General features: G+C 37.5%; 4 protein-coding genes across 4 annotated transcripts; 1 reads left to right on the forward strand and 3 right to left on the reverse strand.

Annotated features, from left to right (window-relative positions):
* LOC109843084 (GTP-binding protein SAR1A-like) lies at positions 55–5,140 on the reverse strand. The gene is made up of 3 exons (XM_020412016.1): positions 4,878–5,140; positions 4,665–4,796; positions 55–586 (listed from the first exon to the last, which is right to left on the reverse strand). Exons 1-3 carry the CDS (start codon positions 5,004–5,006, stop codon positions 266–268), a joined length of 582 nt encoding a protein of 193 aa, XP_020267605.1. The 5' UTR covers positions 5,007–5,140; the 3' UTR covers positions 55–265.
* LOC109839927 (serine/threonine-protein phosphatase 7 long form homolog) lies at positions 7,711–9,394 on the reverse strand. The gene is made up of 6 exons (XM_020408391.1): positions 9,198–9,394; positions 8,891–9,115; positions 8,731–8,818; positions 8,221–8,643; positions 7,948–8,136; positions 7,711–7,725 (listed from the first exon to the last, which is right to left on the reverse strand). Exons 1-6 carry the CDS (start codon positions 9,362–9,364, stop codon positions 7,711–7,713), a joined length of 1,107 nt encoding a protein of 368 aa, XP_020263980.1. The 5' UTR covers positions 9,365–9,394.
* Positions 15,623–16,266, forward strand: LOC109843832 (60S ribosomal protein L29-1-like). Its single transcript, XM_020412793.1, has 3 exons — positions 15,623–15,729; positions 15,807–15,915; positions 16,013–16,266. The coding sequence occupies exons 2-3, from the start codon at positions 15,814–15,816 to the stop codon at positions 16,097–16,099; spliced, it is 189 nt and encodes a 62-aa protein (XP_020268382.1). The 5' UTR covers positions 15,623–15,729; positions 15,807–15,813; the 3' UTR covers positions 16,100–16,266.
* Positions 19,636–21,060, reverse strand: LOC109843013 (universal stress protein A-like protein). Its single transcript, XM_020411941.1, has 4 exons — positions 20,804–21,060; positions 20,175–20,281; positions 19,944–20,062; positions 19,636–19,872 (listed from the first exon to the last, which is right to left on the reverse strand). The coding sequence occupies exons 1-4, from the start codon at positions 20,988–20,990 to the stop codon at positions 19,794–19,796; spliced, it is 492 nt and encodes a 163-aa protein (XP_020267530.1). The 5' UTR covers positions 20,991–21,060; the 3' UTR covers positions 19,636–19,793.

Consider the following 24,188-nt stretch of genomic DNA (forward strand, 5'->3'; position numbering starts at 1 on the left):
ATATAACTTTTACAAGAATAGTGGAGAATGATGATTACAACCTAACAAATAATAGAAGAAATAAAACCCGACGACTGCAGGAAAGACCGCTGTATCAGAAGATAACGATATCGAGTTTCTGCTTTACATCGCCTCCATTCTGTTCTAAATATAACAGAAGCAGCTTTTTAATTCATTTAATCAAGAACAAAATAAAAAAAAAGCATGCAAAATATAAAAAGGAAAACATGCCTACAGAGGGATTCTTCACCCAAGTAGTTACTCGCTACTTGATGTACTGGGAGAGCCACTTGAAGCCATCACCATATCCCATCTTGCGAACGATACTGCACATAAAGATCTCGAGGGGGCGCACATTGGAGTCTACGAGATTGACCTTGCCCTTTCCGGTGGTGAAGTTGCTCAAACCAAGGTGGAAGCGCAGCTCCTCCTCCGATGCTGCAGCTGCGATGTCTATCTTGTTTCCTAGAATGAGAAAGGGGACGTTTGCGAGGGAGTCATCTGAGAGGAGTGCATCGAGCTCCTTCTTTGATTCCGCAAACCTCTCTCTGTCATATGCATCCACTAGATAAACCACAGCGTCCACCTGCAGAAGAATAAAACACAGTATCCACCAAAATTAGGATATAATAGGAAAAAAAACAATTTAAGAATAAAGAGAATGAAAATGAAAAATAAACAGCACTGCGCGCATGGAAGAAAGACAATGTTATCATGCTTTACAAAAAGAAATCATGAATTTTCATGCTTTATGCGGAAAAATACAAGAACCTTTTGGATCGGTAAAAATACCACATGCTATCGAAAATCCACCTGCAACTTAAACACCATGTTTTATAAAACTACCACGAATTTTCAGATAAAGTCACTAAACCTCCATGAACTTCATGTTATTGTCAGATTACTAACATGTAATTTCAGATATTGTCATGAGACTACCCTAGGCCTGTGGTAGTACGTGGTACTCTTCTGCTGATTAGGAAGTTATATGGTAATAAAACTAGTTTATTGGTAGCATTATGCAAAACCCCTAAAAATTCACAGCAGTTGCATGAAATTTACCTCTATTAAACACAAAAAGCATTAGATTCATAAAGAAAGACCTTATACAGCAGCTAGCACCTGTGGATCTGATGCTGGACTATTTTATTGGCTGGGATGCTCATAGGGACATTTATAATCCTAAGAACTATCAATCTAAATCTGCAGGAAATAGCAGTAAAGTTAATGTTTAACATAATGAACTGGGCTTGTCAAATAGCAAGGTCCATTGTGTTTGAGGTGTGATGACTATCGGTATACCATTAAAATTTAAATAGGAGCTCTTCTCTACTCCCCCTATTGGGAAGAATTCTAAGACTTTGTACATGAACTTCCGAACAAGAACCCCCAATAATTTCCACATGGCATGTAAGTTCCAAATGGCATGTTTGGTTTCTGGAACACTACTCTATACCAGCGAAGAGCAACTTAAATCAGCTTAAACATATCTCAAGTGGAAAAAATTAAGCTCAAGAAACTTCATAGCTGGACTGTTGATATCCAAAACTTTTTGAACACAAATAATCACTACAGATGACTCTTGCATACTACACTAGCATCAATAACTGGACTACAACTGAATAGTAGCCATGGATCACTAAGAAAAGACAAGCACAAATCAACTTCATTAATTATCTTGTGATCATATCATTCCACTAACTATCAGAAAGCCAAACAATATGGAATTCTGTAGACCTCTACACATGCTGGTTGGCATTTAAGAAGCATTCATCCACTAGCTTTTCACTCTCTAGGAAGCAAGTTTCTTGATATGTGGCAGTTGGGAGGTCAAGTACCTCACAGACTTCCTTCTAACAAAAAAGAGGGTACAGAAGAGGAAATTCAAATATAGATAATTCAAACTTAGATGGCCTGTTCCACTTTTCAACAAATTTTATTAGGTCAAAGTACAGGCTAAATATCTCAATAGTAGGTGCTCGAGAAATTGACATCCCATACAAACAGGAAAACATACGAGAAAATGCTCTGTTTTCCAGTTTCCACCGCTTGCCACTTCCCTGTAGCGGACATGCCTTTTCAACCTGTTTTATTAAAACTGAAAAAGCTGGGGGTAGCAATGGAGAATAAGACAACTACCCTCTACTTCGTCTAGCTAAAGGCTTCGACTTTGATGGCAGATTGCCGTCCATCCATTTTGCACTGCCATCCAAGTCCATTTCAGTTTTTCCATTGTATGAACAAGAGGTAAACATGCCATCTCAGAAACTCGTCAATAACAATATACAGGAACTACCTAGCTCTATATTCCCTGCCACACTAGAATGTTATATCAACACTATTGTAAATAGCAGTGCATAGCGCCGCTATAGCGGTTTCATAGCGTTAGCGCTGGCTGCTACTATGCTATCAGCGAAAGCGGCAGCTAATAGTGGCCAAAACCGATATTTGCTCGTGATTGCATGCCATAGCTGGTTTTTAGCGCTTTTAACCACTAAAATCCGCTTTTATTTGGTGAATAGCTTTTACATTCTACCCGACCCATACCCAAACCAGACCCATATCCCCCGTCTTTGATTTACAGCCACAAAGAGAAAAACCCTAACCTCTGGTTCTCACCCTCTCTCTCCGATTCTCTCCCTCTATAGTATGTAATTATCTTTCATGACATTATCTTGCTTTGCTCATTTATCTGTGCTTACAGATTTTATTTCTACGTCAAGTTTTGAATAGTTAATATAATGATGGTGTTGCTAATCAATGGCTTTTCTATTGTTAAGAATTTTTGTATTAGAGACTTGAAGGAATGGAACAAATAACAGTCTTTTTGATAAATATGTACATTTTTAATTCTTCATAGTACTTTGTTAATTTTATGCAGTTGTTGCACATCTATTTCATGCTTAGGATCTTTATAAATCATCAAATATGCATTGTAGAATTTTTTCGTAATTTTTCTTATTTTTTAGAATACTTAAATATGTTTAAATTTGACCGCTATTTGACTGTGTTATTTGCCGCTATACGTGCAAATAGCCTTAGCAGTACCTCACCGCTACGCGACTTTATCTGCTATCGATAACGTTGTATATCAATAATATATACCCAAACAAAATTTGTGGTTGAAATTAGAGCTTTCCAACAATTCTTGAGTCATAAGCACGATGTCTAATTTATAGTTAGGAGTGGCCCTCTCTCTCTCTCTCCAACAATTCTTGAGTCATAAGCACGATGTCTAATTTATAGTTAGGAGTGGCCCTCTCTCTCTCTCTCTCACAATTCTTGAGTCATAAGCACGATGTCTAATTTATAGTTAGGAGTGGCCCTCTCTCTCTCTCTCCAACAATTCTTGAGTCATAAGCACGATGTCTAATTTATAGTTAGGAGTGGCCCTCTCTCTCTCTCTCCAACAATTCTTGAGTCATAAGCACGATGTCTAATTTATAGTTAGGAGTGGCTCTCTCTCTCTCTCTCTCTCTCTCTCTCTCTCTCTCTCTCTCTCTCTCTCTCTCTCTCTCTCTCTCATGGCACAGCCAAAATGAGAAAATAAGAATGCAACCAAAAATCCATGGTTTATAATGATATCACTACTATGTACAAACCTCAGAAAAATGAAAGCAAGAAGAATATATACACACAGAAATTAATTATCAACAAACTAAATGGACCCAGAAAAAACAATCCATCCTCCCAACGAGAGAAGAAAAATTGATTAAATCGCATAGAGTGATTTTAAAGACCTTACCACCTTTATGAATAATAAGAGAAATAAAAATTATCTTACTCTCGAAATTCTAACCGACCTAACAGTTATCTTGCTCCAGAAATTCTAACCAATCTTACTTAATGATACCTCTATATCTTAATGTTTAAGTTTAAAGAGACCATCTCTTCTAACTGACCTAACATTTGTGTCAAAAAATAAACCTGTGATCTGCAAGCCATTTTTATTGTGGGGATAGGAAAAGTATTCTACCTTACAGGTAATATTTTGGATACAGGCATTATCAGCAAATATCATGAGAATATCAGCCAAAAATAGAATAAATAACAAATAAAGGCAATCTCACCATGTCACCATCAAACAACTAAAAGAATTAAAAAGTTTCAAACTTATAAGAGACAAATAAAGATACTTCAATACATTTTTCCAGAAAAAAAAAATTACTTATTTAAGCTGAATCAAGTAAAAACATGTATAATGATTCAAACATGGATCCGACATTACATTTTATGGGGTAGGGTAATTATACGGAAACCAAACTTTCAATTTCAATTTATACATAAACCACCTTTAAAGTGGGTTTTTGTTGCGAATTGCAATCAACCACCTCCCGGTCAAATTTTCAAAAAAAAAAAAGAAGTTTAAAAAATTCATGTTCAGTATACAAGATTCAAGTTCAAAGTATATGAGTTGTATCCTAACAGTCATGTGCCTATGTGAGTTTTTTAAGAGTAATTTTGGGCTTTTAGTGAAAATTTTGATTGGGAGGTGATTGATTGCAGCAAAACCCCACTTTAAAGAGGTTTATCAATAAACTGAAATTGAAAGGTGTTTTTTAAAATAATTACCCTATTTTCAAAGTTGTTTCCAGGGGGGAACCCCCTATTTTATGATCAAAAGCAAGCAAAAAATAAACAAAATTTAAGGGAACAAAAAGTACCTTAGCATAATAATCCTTCCAAACGCGCCGAGCGATATGGTGACCTCCAAGATCAAAAGCTTTAAACTTTATCTTCCCAATGCTCAGCTCCTCCGACGTCGGATGCTGCGTCGGCTGATGCTGAACCAATCTCTGCTCCAAAAATTCAAAATACCTCACAAATCTCGTAAAACCAAACAAAAAAAAATCCAAAAATAAAAATAAAAACCAAACCTCGTCCTTGAGCATGTGAAGAAGCGTGGTCTTTCCCGCGTTATCGAGCCCTAGAAACAAGATCTTGGCCTCTTTCTGCCACAATCCCAACGACGCGAGCACGCCATAGAACCAATCGACAAGAAACATCGCTTCTCAATGCGAATTCGAGCAGATCCGGCGATCTGATCGCCGGAATTCCCAAGAAATCGAGATCCTGTAGAGAGAGTGAGAGAAACCCTAGAGAGAGAAACGGTCGATTTGATTACGTGCCCTTCTTTATTTTTTTTCCTGGCCTCACTTTTTGAAGGGGTTTTTGTAGAAGGGGCAGGGTGACCGGCTGTGCCGGTGGCGGGATTTTATTTGTCGTTGGGGAGACCGGTTGAGGAACTGGGGATTGCCGGTTGACCAATGGGAGAGCACGGGTGACAGATGCCGCGTCATGAAATGAATTTTGACCGTTACTGAAAGATCTGACGGTGGAATCGTTTTTGCGGTCTGGCGCCCTGCAGGAACACGTTAAGGCGGCGTAACAAGCAGTGAATTGAGACAACAAAATATTTAAAGAGCAAAATTGACTTGCATTTATGGGAAGAAGCCAAACAAAAAATAATGGTTAACCATTCTGCTTAGAGATTTATTTTTTTATTTATGGATAAAAATATTTCTGGGTGTTGTAATATATAGAAATTACTTATTTTTAAATTAATCCTTCAACTCATTGAATTTGTTATTACGTCTCACGATTTTCATAATTTTTTTCAAATCAATCACTCTAGTTATTACTTATACTCTTTATTAGATGGATTTATCAAATAATTTAAGAACTGAAATATCTAATAGTAATTTTTAATCATTTGAGGGGTCAACTTCTAAATGAGCTAAGAATATGCAATACATGCTAGCACTTTTTCATTATTTGAGGGATATGATTCAAAATATAAGAGATGTAAAACACTAATATTGTGGGGGAAAAGGCCGAAGTACGTGGTTTTCAAAATAAATGAGGTAAACTTTGAGTCTATTAGTTAAAATAAAAAAATTGAAGTTTCGTTTTTAACTAGATAGGCTTCTAAATTAGTGAAATTGCTATTACGTTCTCGTATTCAAAAATTATTTTAAAATTAATCTCTCAAGTAAGTAGAAATTTTATTACGTCATTTAATTCTCGCAATTTTTTTAAATTAATCTCTCTAGTTGTTGCTTCTACTTTTTATTAGAGAGAGTAATTTCATAATAACTTATTAAGAATTAATGAACCTAATATCAATTTTAATGACTTGAGAGATCAATTTCTAATTAACGTAAGAATCGTAGAAGCTAATAACAATTTTCATGATTTCAGGGATTAAATTCAAGACATGAAAGATTTAAAGGGCTAATAAAATTAATAGAGATGCTATAAAGTCTCTAATTCTTGTTATCATTTTTAAATTATTCTCTCTAATTGTTGTTTCTACTTTCTATTGAAAAGTATAATTTCAAAATAACTGTCTAAGAATTAAGAAACCTAATAGCAATTGTAAAGATTTGAGGGGTTGATTTCAAGTTAACTCAATAATTGTAAGGCTTAATAACAATTTTCATGATTTGAGGGATTAATTTCAAAATATGAAGTATAATTTGGGTTCGTATAAGTTATTTTAAGTTTATTGATGAGTAAGAGCATCTCCAAGGGATCCTTTGAATGCCCCTTAATTTAGGGGGAACTTTAAGGAAGGGGTTGGTTCTCCTCCAATGGTCCCTCCTTAAAAGTCCCATATCCCTTAATTAATTATGTTTAGTTTTTTAATTTTATATATTATGATTTGATTAAATATGTGGTTTATTTATAAATGAATAAGTAATTAAATATTAATAACTAAAAATAAATAATTAATTAATTTAAATTAAGAAATTATCTTATATAATCATTAAATTAATTAATCATATTAAAATTTAATTAACTATACATTAACTTAATTATATTAATAACTAAAAAATATTAATCAAATTAAATTAACTATACATTAACTTAATTATATTATTTTAAACTAACTATATATTAACTAAATTTAATTAACTATAAATTAACTCTAAAATAAAATACATTAATATAAAATTATGAGGGGAAGGTTAAGGGAAACATTCCCCTTAATTGGATGAGGAAGTTAAGGGACATGAGATTGAAGGGGAAAATTTTCGGCCCGTTGGAGCTCATCTCTCTTAAAAATCCCCAAATTTAGCTAAAGGGCCGGATTTTTTCCGGCCCCATGTAGATGCTCTAAGAAGTATCATTGCTATGCAGGTGGTGGTTACTCAAATAAATAAAAGGACAAATTTACAAAATCAACCTTTTTAGCATTTTAAATAGCAAAATCGACCTTATCTCATTTTATTCAGCAAAACCGTTGAAAAGGGTCGGTTTTGCTGCAAGAAGTTTTTTACGACATACACGGGACTGCTAGTCCCGTGTATTTCAAAATACACAATGAAATGCACGGGACTAGCAGTCCTGTGCATTTTACAGAGAGCAACGAACCAAGGGCACAATGAAATGCACGGGACTAGCAGTCCCGTGCATTTTACAGAGAGCAACGAACCAAGTGCACGAGACTGCTAGTCCCGTGCACTTCCTGGGCATAATGAAATACACGGGACTAGCAGTCCCGTGTATTTCTTGCACATAATGTGCAGAAATATGTATTTCTGCTGCGGGAAAATTCCCCGTACAAACTCATTTCAAATGCAACAATCATAAATTACACCATTGCATAAACACATATATCAATTTCCTATACAAACTCATATGTTAATTCCCTGTATAAACACATATATCAAATCATAAACACATATATCAATTTCCTATACAAACTCATATGTTAATTCCCTGTATAAACACATATATCAAATATGAAAATCATAAAACACACCACAAACTTACGAATCCAAATCCAACAAATCACGCCACAAACCCACTTACAAATCTAATAAGCCACACCACAGTCTCCGCTACAAATCCAAAAACCATCTATTGTCCTGAAATACGTTTGTAATGTACATATCAAAATAGGATTGTAATTTATATAACAATACCGATTAGCTTATATACATCCAAGAACTCTTCTCCTCCTCCTTTGTCTTCGGCTTCCTCCATCCCGACCTTCGATATCCGAAATGCAAAAATTACTTTAAAATTCAAATTACAATATGTAAATTTTATATTTAATTCTATATTACCTGCTCGAGCCAATTCCAAGCCACTATTTGCAATGGTTTGAACATCATCTATTGCTGATACCTGCAAATTTTTAAAAAAACATAATTTAGCAATATTGAAAAATTCTAATAAAAATAAACTTAAAATAAATTTAAAAATACTTACTAATTCTCTCTCATCTATACCCCGAGGCACATATCCTCTTTGCAACTCAACCGGGGATGTGGTCGCATGGAGTATCCATCTTCTAGTTATCCTCCAATACCAAGTGTAGTAATCTGATTCCTGGGGAGTTGGCTCGATTTGCTCAACAATACAAAAATGTCTATCATTCCATCTGTGTATATAATTTTGATGCTCAGCTGCCCAGTCCTTTTGTTGGCCTCCTTTCTTCGCCTTCCTCTCTATTTTTTCAACAAATTGCGGAACATGTTGTGCAAGACCAAATTGTCGAAGCACGCGGTCCGGTACATGCATTTCTACTATCTCGAAACATATTAGAGGAACTCTGGCTCTCCATATAACTGGGTATTCTGTGCATATCGGGGGTAGATGATCGAGAAATGGGGTGTAGGGCTCCCATTCCATCTACAGAGTATTACATATAATTGTTGCATATCATTAAAACGAAAGTTGATATATAGAAGAAAAAACTCGTTTTTATAGAAATGATACCTGAAAAATCTTCATGCGGTCAAGCTCATTTCGGTAGAAATCTAACTGTCTCGCCGGGGTCTCGTCAAAACATTTTTGGACATTCCATCTGTGTTAGTTTCAAAATTCAGTACCAAATGAATAACTACAATTATATTTACTACGTTAAAAAATATAATACCTGCATCCTAGTGGAATTTGTCCGTCTAATTGTAAATTCACGCATAGTCTCGGCTTCAAATGCAGCCTCTCCCATGCCCATACTTGCAGTAAGCTGAGACACCCTTTGAGGTCACTATTTTTCATGAATGCAACCTTAGACATCTCTCTATATAGGTACGCCAAAACCGCACTACCCCACGATAACGCACCACATGTGTCCAAGTCCCCGATAAGTGGTAACCACCTAGCATTTTCACAACATTGACTCTGTTATCAAAATAAGCTAAATCAACAGACATAATTGTAAATACTGATAAAAATGATACCTGGCATGCACTTTATCTTTACTCGAATCTGGAAATAATATTGAACCGATCATGTGCATAATGTATGCACGTGCATGTTGCTCAATCAATATTGGCGGCGCATCAAAAGGCAACGGCACCGAGAAGGTATCTTTTAGCCACTTCAATTTAATATTTCCTCTAGGCATTGACTCTGGAGCTACACCTAACAACTCCTCACACTTTGTCGGCCAAAAATGTCTATCACTGCCAGTAACGCACGGACCATCTATGCGGAGACCAAGTATCATAGCTACATCCTGTAGCGTAATAGTAGACTCTCCCATTCGGAAGTGGAAAGTGTTGGTCTCCGGCCTTCACCTATCTATCAAATCGGTGAGTAGGGGCCAATCGAGCCTCATCCAACGAAGCTTTGAACATGTCAAGAAGCCGGCCCGTCCTACAGCTGCTATTATGCGCTCATCCTCTAGATGCCAACGGCTATGGCTGAGGCTATGATCAACCATAACAATATCCGGGCCTCTCTGTAAAGCAAATGAATATATAAGAATACAATATTATAAGAATGCAATATTAAAATTATAAGAAACTTAGTTACCTCTGTAAAGGATATAACATGTGAACGGTGTCGAGGCTGGTCATATAGGACCTCATCACTACTCGATCCAAGCTCCATGGTGTATATACCTGCACATACAATTATAACATATCAATAACCGATCCACGACTAATTATATTGTCTACATTAAAATAAATCACAATTTGAATATGTCAATTATTACCAATTAATTGCTATCTATTGAGTCTAGCTGGACAACGAGGTCGAGTATGTCCCGGTTGTTTGCAAAGAATATATTTTTTATGCTTGACAATTCCTTCTCATCCTTGATCCATGGTTCCCCTAATTCGTACAGATCGTGGTCGACCTGCTTGTCTCTTGTATTGAGGTGGAATTAGTCGTGGTCCAGTATATTCGGGCCAATACCGACTATCATCGGGTGGATGAAAACTCTCACTGTATGTCTTTCGGTAATGAATTGTTGAATACCATGGTGAACAATACCGATTATATGGAATTCTCGCACCACCCGGCTGATTGGAGGAAGCCGCAAGAACATGTGCACAAGGTATTTTTTGAAGTTGTGGTATGTTACATGTGCAAGTGCAATCAACATCAAACAGTTTAACGGTGTAGATACCGTCATAATCCTGTACCTGCCATTCATTGTTATTGAATACAGTAATTTGACATAATCTTGCTGCCTCAATTCTTCTATGCAAAATAGACTCATTCTTTGGTGTGTAACGGGTTGTCCAGTCTACACCGTCCTCACGCCTTTTGTTGAAGTATGAGTTTAGCCTATAGAACGTTCTTGCAACCAATGATTGTATTGGCATAGCTCGTGATCCTTTAAGAACGTCGTTAAAGCTCCCGGAGCAATTAGTTGTCATCATGCAAAACCGCACACCCTCATCCTTACATAATGCGCATCGATGCTCGAATTGAGGCTTCAAGTTATGTTCAATCCAATTATGTGCATCTAATGACAAAGACTTGATCTTCTCTCTACAATGTTCATACACTAATGTATCGGTTGCACACCCAGCTTGCCACAAAAGATTTTGCAAATTAATCTCACCGTGTTTTTTCTTAAAATTATCTCTTATATGCCTCAAACAATATCGATGGTGATGTGGTGCACCAAAACCCTCATGTAATGCCCTTATAATTCCTTTCATCCTATCTGAGATAAAAGTAATTAATCTGGGCGCACGGACACTAGGAATCCACTTGTATATAAGTTCAAAGAACCACTTCCAACTAGAAGTATCCTCTACCTCCACAACTGCAAATGCTAGAGGAAATAAACCGCCATTTGCATCTACACCGGTCGCCACAAGAAGCACGCCTTTGTACTTGCCATATAGATGTGTACCGTCAATGCTCAATAACGGACGACAAAAAGTGAAGCCCTTAATAGCCGGACCAAATGCCCAAAATACTCGAGTGAACCTCTCCATCCCCGGTGCAATCTCTTCAGACAATATTTCATATTCAGTACCCGGATTATTTCGCTTGATAGCTTGAAGATACTGTGGAAGTAATTCATAAGATTTTTCCCAATCTCCAAATATTTTCGACAATGCTTTCCTCCTTGCATCATATGCCTTATATTTAGATATCTTAATGCCCCGCATATCATATACCCTTTGAAATATCTGACTTGCATTTAGATCAAGTTCAGCTCTAACTTCAGGCATAATTAGCTTACATATATAAGAGGAAGATGCAGAATAATGATCGACGTCCACCGACGGATTGCAACATGTATGAAGCCCGCAATATCTAGATATTACAAATTGCCCATTTGTTGATTTCCTCACAGCGGCATTTAGCAACCAAGGACATTTCCTGTTTCTCTCATCTTGCTCATTTGCATGCTCTACTTCATTCTTCTCGTTGAAATAACATTTTACATAGTAGTTGGTTGTATTAGTTTTTACAGGCTTGAAATTGACCCGATTTTTTATAGACCATTCTCGCACCGCAAAGATCAATGCTTCCTTGCTCTCGAATAGGTCCCCTTTTTTAAAAGTGAAGTCTTCAGGCCGTTGAAAGTTTGGACCAACATCAACAAATTCAGCTTGCGAAGTATTTATCCAATCTTCATTATGAAACTCGTCGGGCAACGGATCTTCAGCTTCCACATAATCATTGTTAACATTAAATTGATCCATCCAACGAGAATCATCATCGATTCCAACTGCCACATGCATGCTATCAATTTGCACGTCTTCTTCTTCAATATTTTCTGAGTCATCATTTACTTCTTCTTCTTCTACAATTGATCCGGCCGGTAGATCACCCGTAACATAGCCCGATGCGTCGTTAAATATAGTACTTGACGTCCCACCAAGAGAATGCCCACTTAAATGTTGTAGTTGACACCACGGCTCTTGACTTGGAGATGTCATAAAACCACTCGACTCATTGTCTAAGTCCATCATCCGAGAAAACTCTCCTTGTGGTCGTGAAGCTTGGGCAAATTCTTGAATCGGATACTTCTCAATGAACAACCCAACTGACGCTTGCTTCTCCACTAATTGTTTCATGTCATTCAATTCCCCATCGTCGGTAATCGCCACAGCAATAGTTCTACTCTCATTTACCGGACAATTGAAGAACACTTTAATTGCATAACATGCTTTATTAATTTTCGTAACTCTGTGTATTTCATTCATCATTCCATCAAAATTTAATGACTTGGATAACATAAATATTTTCCTAGAACCTCCCTCATACATCGGCATACTATTCAATCCGACGCCGAGGCTCCCATTGAAGAAGCAAATAATGGGTATAGAGTTTGCCATCGAAGCTGAAAATCAACAGTCCATCATATGTAAATAATCTATTATAACTGTAAATATTAATCTTAATTTAAAGTCAAATTTAAAACCCTAATCTCAACTACAAAGCAAATAATTGCTAAATTCCCTAATCCCAAATCACATTATTCATGTCTAAACCCTAATTATGGTTAAACCCTAATCTCAAATCACATTATTCATGTCTAAACCCTAATCATGTCTAAACCCTAATCTCAAATACATTCCCAAATTTCAACCTTAATCCCAAATCTCAACTAAATCCATTCCCAAATCTCAACCATAATTCCCAAATCCCAACCCAAATCCATTCCCAAATCCGAAATTTCATGGCTAATCAAAATTAAAAAAAAACCACATTTACCTTGTCGGAGCAAACTTGGCCGGCGGTGGTCGGAGCAAACTTGTCCGGCGGAGGCGGTGGTCGGAGGGCGCTTGGTCGGCGGCGGCGGTGGTCGGAGGGCGCTTGGTCGGCGGCGGCAGTGGAGGAAGCCGCTGGGTTTGAGGAGCGGGTGAAAGAGGAGGGGTGAATGGGTTTGGGTGAAAAGGAGTGCGGTCAAAGATGAAGTCGGGTCTATTTTTACCACCGATCGCACGGAACTGCTAGTCCCGTGTTAATCGAAACTGCCACGAAATACACGGGACTAGCAGTCCCGTGTATGTCCTAAAAATTATTCAGCAGCAAAACCGACCCTTTTCAAAAGAAAAGGGTCGGTTTTGCTATTTAAATTTTAAAGAGGTCGGTTTTGCTATTTAATTTTCGAAATTGGTTAATTTTGAAAATTTGTCCTAAATAAATGTGCATTAAGTCTTGACAGCGTGATGAGAGAATGAATAGAGGTTGTGACGCACGTGGAGCACGTGGGGATAGGTAGCATTAATAATGTTGCTTCGTTGTACCACATGGGATTATTTTCGGCAGAACCCACATTTAAGACCAATAATGGGAAAGTTGAAAGAGACGATGTAGGTAGCTTCATATGAGGTCAATTCGTATTAATAATTCACTAATTATATTCTTCTTCTTTTATTATTGGATATACGTTGTTCTTCTCTTATTATTAGATTTTTCTTTTCATCGATCTCAAACTTTCTTGCAGGCAATTCATACATTTCGTAGTTAATTTTTGGTTGTAAATTGTTAGGTACCAATTGTTAAAGTTTGTTACTCTTTATATGATGACCATAACATAAAAGCGGTGGAATGGTAATACAGTTGTTATGGTGTTTTTAGTCGCCAAATTGTGGCACTTTGCCAACAACGGGTAGGTGTCCCTCCGACGCGCACCGTTCAAATCGAATTGACGATCAGAACTGCCAGGATCCCGAGTTAGCTGACTCGCCGAGTCGCCGTCTCCTTAGGTTGACTCGAAGGGCGGTACTTGTCGGTCCTCTTATCGAAGACGACTCACTGCGAATCCGCTCGACTAGTTATTCGACACGAAAGGCGTTACTTCTCGACACCCTTCGTTACAAGCCAAAAGATGACTTTCAACCTCGAACCCCCTAACCCCCCCTGCGCTGACAGCTCGTCGACGTCACATTAAATGCTTGGCAGGCGCCATCATTTCTCCATCATCGACGCTATTTATGATACATCGGACCACGTTGGCTTCGCGCGTCGCCCATCGCATCTCATTAATGACGAAATGACATCGCACATCCCGTGACCGATCCACGACCGACACCTGTAAAGTAGATGTTGACTCGGCCACCAGCTCAGGCTTGGCCAAAAAAACTAGACTACCCCTCTTGCGTTGCTATAAAATGGGAAACTATTCTAAATACAATGTAAGCAATTTTCTCATTATGTTTCTCCATTCCCGCTACATTTTCTCATACTCTCACTCAAGCACCTAGCTGACTTGATCGTCGGAGGAACAACAGGTGAACCAGTCCCCGTCCACATGTAGGGACGAACAACCCAACTCTAAATCGGATATTCGAAAAAGTGAGCGGCTCCCATATCAACTCATTCCCTATTATCTTCCTTTTACCTGTGTAATTTAAATCATCAACAACAACATATGAACAACGCACCATAAAATTATAGAGATAGAAATAACATATGTGCATATCAAAGAGTTGTATAATATTCATAATTTTCAAGTTTAAACATGCAAGCCCGCGTATTTAAAGATGGTCGTTCGCTTGGTAAAGCAGGGAAACTTTAGACGTTTGCTCCAATCTCGCTGAGAGAAGTCTAATAATATGAAGGGTGTTGCTACAGGGACCCGCCCCAAGGCATGGGACAGGTGAGGTGTCACCATCCGGTTACATGATGCACTATTCATGAATAATACATTATGCAACCGGATGGTGACACCTCACCTGTCCCATGCCTTGGGTCCCCTATTTGGATCCTTGATGCATTAATGTAATATAAAATAGCAAAGATTTCCTTAAAAAATTAAATGAAATAGCAAATCATTAATAAAATTACAAATAGACCCTTTGAAACTTTTTGTTTGCCCTTCAAGAGATCAGCAATAACCCCTGATGATCATCTTTCCTGTTTTTGTGCATACAAATCCACATGGGAGGGAGATCAATTATCTTTCATATCATCTCACAAATTTATTGGCACAAAACTGACCTAGTTAGATAAGCCGGTGTAGTCTTCCAACACCAACTAATTCTAATTTATTATATGAACTCCTCTTCTTCTTTTTTTAATAGAAACAAGCTTCATTTTATTAGCTTTACAAAATCCATCCAAAGAAAATGAACTAGAGGACATGGTAAATGGTTTTATCAAAACATAAACGAAATTCATAGATGTGAAGTAACAGCTCATTTTGCAAAATGAGCTACCAAGCAATAAAGATGGTGAGGCTCACCCCTGTGATATGACTTTTAAAATGAGCCTCACCACATGGTTATTTCTTAATAACTCATTTAATGAAATGAGCAGACAACTCATACACATTATTTTTAACATATATACACGAGAAAATTCTGAACGCTATAAAATAAGGCCCACGAACTTCTTGTTAATCAGGCCCAAGCCAGGCGAAACCGGCCCAGTTGCAAAAAGCTCATCGCCGAGGCCATTTTAGTCCTTTGACCGCTATAAAATCATCTCCGCCCCCAATTCCATACAAAACCCTAGCCCTAAATTTTCCCCCGCCGCCGAGGAACACTCAGATCTCCTCCGTCTCAGGTATCTCTCTCTAAAAAACCCTAACCCTAGATCATTTCCTCCTTCGTCAATCTCTAGCCTTCTTCTTCCTTTACTAGGGTTTCAATGGCGAAGTCGAAGAACCACACGGCCCACAACCAGTCCTACAAGGCCCACAAGAACGGCATCAAGAAGCCCAAGAAGCACAGGAACGCGTCAACCAAAGGGGTAAAGTTTCGATTTTTACATCAGAAAATTGATTTTTTCCCCCTCTTATTACCTTGCTTGGTGAGTTTTTGAAGTGGAGATTGGTTCGTTGTTGCAGATGGACCCAAAGTTTTTGAGGAACCAGAGGTACGCGAGGAAGCACAACAAGAAGAACGCAGAGGCTGGATCCGAGCAAGAGGAGTAAAGAATGAATCTTTTTGTTACTTGAAGCTAGGGTTACGTTTATGTTGTTTCATCGTTAATTAGAGTATTAAGTGATTTTATGCTTGTGGTTTTATTTTGAGATGCTACTTCTAATTAAGCTGTTATTTTAGTAGTTACATGAGTTTGGATTAAGCCTATTTGTTTTTATGTAGGTTTTTTTGGGTTTGTTGATTTTAGTTCTAAGCTCATTGTTTTCTGCCTAATTTATATATTTTCCTAGCTTATATTTGATGATTTAGTATGTTTATTACCTGTGTGGTTGAGAAGTAGGTGAAAAATTGTGATTTTAAGTATAAATTAATAGCTGTTGCCTTGTTCTTGGTTCGTATATTGGCATTTTTAGTATGCTTGATTGGATTGTTCTAGTAGAGGGTTGAGTTTGTCTGAAACTTGAATTATATTTGATTAGGATTTGAGACTTTCTGGTGGATTTTGCTCATTAGATAGTGTTCCTAGGATCATATATTCTTGTTAAAATGCGAAATAGCAACGTCTGGGGTTGATCGTATCGATCCTAGGACTTTTTTTTCTTCTTTAGAGCGGCTTGGTTTGGTAGAGGAGAAAGTAAGATAAAGGGAGGGACAAAAATCCAAAGTGCCTTTGGTAGAGTGATTTTAGAAGGGAAGGTAGAGTAGAGGGAAGTAAGGTAGAGTGGGGTTCAACTTGAAATGAACTAAAAGTGAGGAGAGAGAAGAATCCCTCCAAATTGGAGGGATTCAACAAGAGAGAGAAAATGAACTACAAATTGATGTGTTTTCTCTCTCTCTCTCTTCCACTTCTACCAAACATGAAGCATAGGATGTTTATACTTCCCTTGTACCTCTTTGCACCTCTCTTTACTTTACCTTCCCTCTTCACACCGCCTACCAAACTATGCCTAGAGTTTATTAAATAAGTTTTCTATGTCCTCTAAACAATTAGTGGTTTAATGGTTATCTAACCTATAGATCAAGGTTGAACAACTATGTTTGATGATAATTGAATTGCTGCAAGGATTCTCTTGAAGCATTTAGTATCTAGTTGATAGAGTTGCATTGAAGGGTTAGGTATAAGTGCATCGGTTATGTGCTATTCTCTTCTTGCAGATTAACTATCGGAAGATGGGCCAAGTAGATTGTTGAGAGAAACGTCCAATGGATCTGCACCATTGGACAATTGATTCAAAGGTTTACCTTTGGATCAGCGTAGGCGAGCGGTTTGGTTATTAGTGTATTGGTTTTAAGTGTTCTTTCCTTGATAAATCTCAAATTTTCTTGTAATAAGGGCCATTAGACAATTTTCTCGTGAGAGAACTCAATGGATTTGAAATTGATGATCCAAGGACTGTCTATCCTTGGATCAGTGCAAAATAGGTGGTTAGAAGAGAAGTATACCAATTCAAGATTTTTTTCCTTGGAGGATATGTTGTTCAATGGACAAGATACATCAAGATACTTCCATCGTGAGGGTATCTAATTGACCAATGTACTCATCATTAGACCTTTCTATTTTGCACTGATATAAGGATAGACAGTTCTTGGAGTATTAATTGTCGCGTAGGAATGACCCACTAGATAGTTTCGTATGAAACTATTTTGTGTATAAGATTTTCGAGTTGGCTAAACATTTGATCCATGTAAAACTGAATGGTAGATCAGTGCATGAATGCATTAGTCAGGGATTCTTTTGAAGCATTAGCTGAACAATGGATAATTTTTCACTATATAGTTTTTTCATCGAGAAACTATATAGAGGATTTCTATTAAAGTGCATCATAGAAGTTTGGTGATAATTGTATCGATCCATAAGTTCTTGGAGCATCAACTGTTTGATGGATATAGTTTATTAGATAGAATTCCTGTGTGAGCTATTCAATCATTCAATCAGAACTACAAAATGGATTATGTACTTTATACAAAATGGATTATGTACTTTAGATGTTGATAGTTGAAGCAGTGTTTTTTTGGTTTAGTGCTAAACAACATGAGTATGGATCAATGAAGTATTCTTTTGTTGGAGCCCTAATTGTTTAGTGGATAGGGTCTACTGGATAGTTTTCTCAAAGAGAAATTATCCAATGGGTCCTATTCACTGGATAATTGGTGGTTCAAGGGATCAGTGTATATGTGAGCTTTCATGATGGTTGCACTGGTTGAAGGGTTCTTCTATTGGAACACCAGCTGTCTAGTGGACATGGTCTACTGTATTTTTTATGAAAAATCATTCAGTTGATCATGTTCGCTGTACAGTTGGTGGTCTAAGAGTTGTCTATCCTTGGATCACTGCAAAATTGTGAGGCTTGAAGATGGGTACTGATCATAGAGGTCTCCTTTCATAGGGCCAATGGTGGATAGCGCCATTGGATAGTTTTCTTACGAAATGCGCTCTTTGACGAAATGCTCGCTCTTATGTGGTCGGTAGCTTGAGGATCCTTTGCCCTTTGATCAGTGTAAGATGAGAAGGATTGGAGTTGTGTGCGGGGGTTAGTTACTAGTTGATAAAGCTTGTTCAGGTTTTGACCGGAAGCATCACTTAATTTTCTGGTGAATGTCAATAATGCGGGTTGAGCTATATAGTACGTGGTTGTGGGATTTTGGGTCCAGATCATTTTCTAGCCTGGTCCAGTGAGACCTGTTCGATTTATTTTCTTGTGATTTGTTGGTTAAAAAAAATTGAACCAAACACTAGCAAAAATGAAGAGAACTGGTGACTTTTCCATGCTTTTACTGCAGAAATGTAGTAGTTCTTTTTATCATATATATATGTATTAGGAAGTGGTGGGCGAAAATGTTGTCTTTGGGCGGAGGCAATTTCATATTTTCTGTGTCCGGTTGGTTTTTATTTGAAACTTTTGTTGAGTTTAATCCTGAATGCCGGCGCCTCTGTGTGCGGGCAATGCGTGGATGTGTGTATTGTCATAGTATGCCGTTGTAGATTTCTTCTTTTTACGTGATTTTAGGGGTTGTTTGGTTCAATTTCTACAAATTATAGGAAATGTTTTCCATCCAAAATACGATTTCTTTGTATTTCTTAAAAAAATTATAAGAAAAGTTTCGAGAAGTCAAAAAGTACCTATTATTTTATTATTTTTACTTTGATCGTTTGGTTCAAAATAAAAAAATAGCTTATAAATTTATAAAAAATAGCAAGATTTTTTATAATTTGTAGAAATTGAACCAAGCACCTCTAAATTTATCGAAAATGTCAACTTTATAGAAAAATGTCGATGTTATGTCATATTTCTGGATGATTTCGCCCATTTTGAGAGAAAATTATTTTTTGCAAATTTTGGTGTTTTTTATACTTTATAGAAAACATTTCTGAAGATTTTTTTGAACCAAACACAGTTAACAGAAATCTACAGAAAATTTTTAATTACAGAATTATCATTGTCAGACATTTTGAGAAAACTTTTCTACAAAATTGTGCAACCAAACACCCCCTTAGCCATGACCTTTGTCAGCCGAGCTGGATGTATAGCATCACAACTGTGGGCATCGTAGGGAGATCGGGCAAAATATAGCTTGGGTTGATGAGTTGATTTAAAGCCCCTGGTTCGGATATTTTACATGTTTATTAAACACAATAATCATAAGAAAAACCTTTATTTACATCGCATTTTGAGGGTTATTATTGAGAACATAAAAAAAAAAAAAGACGAGAAACGACGAGGCCCGTCCAATATTCTGCGGTCCTCACGCTCGACGCTTGACGATCAAAACCGGGCACTTCGCGTTTCGAGCACAGTAATCACTCACGCTCCCAATAAATGCCCTGAACCAAACACGAAATCGCCAATTACTAAAAAAAATTAGAAACTAAAAAATTAAAATTATATTCCCAACCTTTTAATGAATCCGTAGCCATGACTGCCCATCACCAAGACATCGGCCCCAACCTTATCGACCGTATCGCAAATCACGTCTCTCGCGTCTCCGCTGCGAGCCTTCTTCTCAACTTTAATCTGATATATATATATATATTTTTTTGTCAAATGACGAAGATTTATGATTAATTTTCGAACCACACTAATCATCTTTAAACAGAAAAATAGATTAAAACACAGGGTTCGTTACGTTATCGTAGTTTCTGCAGATGTTTTCAGCTCTTTCCAGCACCGAATTTGCGAGGTCTCTGCTGTATCGGTCCATCGAAGCCAGGACTTCTTCTGAAAACAGATACCCTGCATGTAACACATGAACCATGAGTTTTGATTTGAGCCCAAAAAAAAAAAAAGAAAAAAAAATCTTAAAAGACTATTTGCGCAGGTATTTTTGTAAAATTACATGTATAATATAATTGTTGTTCGTCCCATAAAGGCTATAGATATGGTTAGTAGTACCTGTATTTGGTACTCCCAAACTATGACAATATTCAACCTCAGCAGCAAATTGACGTCGCCTCCTCGTTGTTTCTGATGTAGTTATGAGATTAATTCTTTATTATTTTGCTTTTTTCATCTACTTTTCACTTTTTTTATATAATCTGTATCGTCCTTTTATGCTAGATGTTTAGGCTGTAATTTTTTTCCGGGTTATTTCATAACGGGAAGTGCTACAGACACACCTTCGGGCACACCTCCGGTCACACCTCCCTCTAGCTACACTGTAGCAATGGGGTGGTCAGAGGTGTGCCCAAGGGTACGACTGTATTATTTTTCTTTCATAATTAATGCCGCGACATCACGCTCAAAAACTGTATATACCTGCGCCGTTCAACATGGAGTAGGTTGGCGTCACAGGACGAGCGTACAGCAATACAACCGTGTTGGCATCGCGCGCGGGGATGAGGTTGTCAAGGCACCACTTGAGGGCGTAGATGCTCTCCTCGCTCTCGTCGATCGCCGCCACCACCATCCTCCTCTCTCCTTCTACGATCGTAGTCTCAGCCATTAAAACCCCCTCACGATCGGTACTCGATCAGCTTTTTTGCTTTCTTTGTTTGTTTCTTTGTAGTGGTTGATCCGGGTGGGGGGCCTCGCTGCTTATAAAAGCGGGTTTAGCGGGTCCGCGGGTTTTCTGTAAACCATGGGTTAGCTTCTGTTTAGGATAAATTTTAGTTTTAGACCCTTTTAGGAATTTATTTTTAAAAATCGACCCCTTTCAGATTTATTCACAGATTTCGACCTAGTTTCTGAAACTGGGTCGGAATTTGTGGATAAAGCTGAAAAACTTCAAGGGATTTAGAATTCCGTGAAGTATACTCCTTAATTAATCTTCACGGGTTAGTCTAACTCCATCAGATTTTAAATCCCGAGGAGATCAATATGACATGGTTGCCATAGTTGACCAAATGCTTAGCTCAAAGAAAGCTAAACTTCAATCATTCAAGTGGTCTTGAGTTAGAATCTCACCCCAACATATTTTTTCCTTGAACATTTAAAATTTTTTACAAGGCTAGGATTCAAACCAAGTGCTTCTCATCCAAGTCTTATAAGCTAATGTTATAACCACCAAACCCATTACACATAACTACTTATTTTATGAAATTTGTTTGATATAAACTTCACGGGATTTAAAATCCCGTAAAATTTAGTAGCAGTTTATCGTCTGAGCCAAGCTTTTTGGTTAGCGCTAATTAATTAATGATATAATTTTATGGGATTTTAAATCTTGTGAAGTTTTTCAACTTTATTCGAAAGTTTCGACCCATTGTCAGCTACCTGACTGAAACTTGGTCGAAATTTGCAAATAAATCTGAAAAGGGTTGATTTTTGGAAATAAATTCCTAAAAAGGTCTAAAACGAAATTTGCCCTTTTGTTTGATTCCGGTGGTGGTTTCAAATGGATAAGAACGAGGACAAGGATGTGGGCGGAGGGGAGGCAAAACTATCCAATAGATTGCAGGAATTTGATGGTTTTGTTGTTGAGCAGTTATGATATTTTAGTCTTTGTTATTTTTAAGCCGATATTTGTATCAATATAAAAAGTGTTAATTGCTTAAGACCCTCTAACTGTCATCGAGTTGCAGATAGATCCATGTGGTTCTATTGTTGTAGATACACTAGTTAATTGAATTTTTTGGCTCTTTTATCTTTAAGAGTTTTTTTCCCTTAAAAATAATCTTTTTTTTGAAGATAAAAGAGTCATGAAAATTACACTCAAGAGGGTGTACCTACAACCATTAAACTACAATGGTCTATCCGTAATTGAGCAAATAGTATGAGGAGCGTACCCTCATTATCAGGGGCAAAGTCATATACGGCCCTGGTTTCTCCTTGATATTACAAATATATGTATAAGTATTAATATCTTTATTTAAATATCTTATAGTTTCCTCTACTTTGCATTTATATACCCTCAATTATTTTTTGTAACACTTATATACCCTAAAGTTCTTAGAAATTGCACTTATATATCCTGACTTGTTTTGGCTACAATTATATACCCTAATTTTTTTAAACTTTCAGTTATGCAAATGTGGAAATTTTCCCAAAAGTTCTCATGCAGCACTTACATATTAAATTTATTTATTTTTTGTTAAATTTACTATTCAAACTATCATATTTCTATTTTAAAGTAGTATTCGGATATATCTAACATTAAGTCTAACAACTATTAAGAGTTAAAACCACTCTAAAATTAAAATTAGCATGTCAGCGTCACACAATAATTTTTTTAAAAAAATTATCGTGTTTGCATAGCTGGAGTATATAAGTGTAAGTTTCAGAAACTTTAAAATATTTAAGTGCAAGTTTTAGAAACTTTAGGGTATTTAAATGTTGCCAAAAAACAAGTTAAGAGTATATAAGTGTAATGTAGAGGAAACATTGTTGGAAATTGAAGTTAAATCTGGAATTGAACAGTGAAGGATGATGTGCTGTTATTTTAAATTTTTTCAATTAACTGTTGTACGTTTGTGAAATGTTGTGCTTAAAGTAATATTTGGCCTACTCTGGTGCAAGGATCCCAATGCCAAACTGCTTCCAGGAACAGCAGTACAGTACTCTGGTGTGCACCAACCCAGTACTGTCAAGATCTCCTCGATCTATAAGACCTTTCGGTCAAGGCAAAAGATCTCCTCGATCTTAGAACCTTACGGTTCAAAACCTTTCGGTTTCAGGGTTCCCGCGGGCATAGTTTCTGCAGCAACAGCACAACAACAACGTCAATCTAACGTTCGTATTCCAAGCTCGCGTGGGTATTCCGACGTTTGTATTCTATACTGACGTTCGTATTCCACGCTTGCGAGAGAATTTCCAGCCTCTTCCAAGAGCTGCCCAAGGGCGCTATTTATAGGCCTCTAAGGCCAGCTCAAGAGTCATTAGCAATTAATGCGACTGTTACAATTTTCAATGGCAATTAAGATTATAACATCAATGCATTAAATTGCTCTAATTGTTGTTGTAACTGCTGCATGTATTAACTCTAGAATACGAGGCAATCAATGGACGCGTTGCTACGAAACGCGAGGGTCACGTCTCAGCAAATCAGATGAACCTCGTTTGACAAACGAACGTCGTCAAATAGGCGAACATCGTATGATAGACGAACCTCATCGAACGAGCGAACATAGTCAAACAGGCGAACGTCGTATGACATACGAACCTCGTCGATCGAGCGAACCTCATCAAACAGGCAAACCTTATATGACATACGAACCTCGTATGACAGATGAACCTCGTCGAACGAACGAACCTCGTATGACAGACGAACCTTGTATGACAGACGAACCTCGTCGAACTAACGAACATCGTCAAACTACGAGAACGCTAGGGTCACACTCGTGCGAATACGTAGCTCGTCCGCATGCTGCGAAGCAGCCTGTGAGGCAACCTTCGTGGCGCCAAACAGCACCACCTCGCCCCGATCCCTCCGTTGGAAGTGCAAAGTGCGCCTAACAAAGCTCCACTTAGCGCCTCAGCCCGATTAGCCCCGATCCCCGGCCCATTGGCCCACGGCCCACTAGAACTTATGAGGGATTAATTCAAATAAAACACTTCTCGTGGCCCACGGCCCACTAGAACTTATGAGGGATTAATTCAAATAAAACACTTCTCGGCTTGCCGTTGGCAAACCTCGAACAAGGGACCTTTTGAAACACCAAAACATAAACTTTTCACTAGGCTACTAAACATTTATGAAAAGTAC

The sequence above is a fragment of the Asparagus officinalis genome, chromosome 5 (genome assembly GCF_001876935.1).
Source record: "Asparagus officinalis chromosome 5, Aspof.V1, whole genome shotgun sequence".
Taxonomy (NCBI): Eukaryota; Viridiplantae; Streptophyta; class Magnoliopsida; order Asparagales; family Asparagaceae; genus Asparagus; species Asparagus officinalis.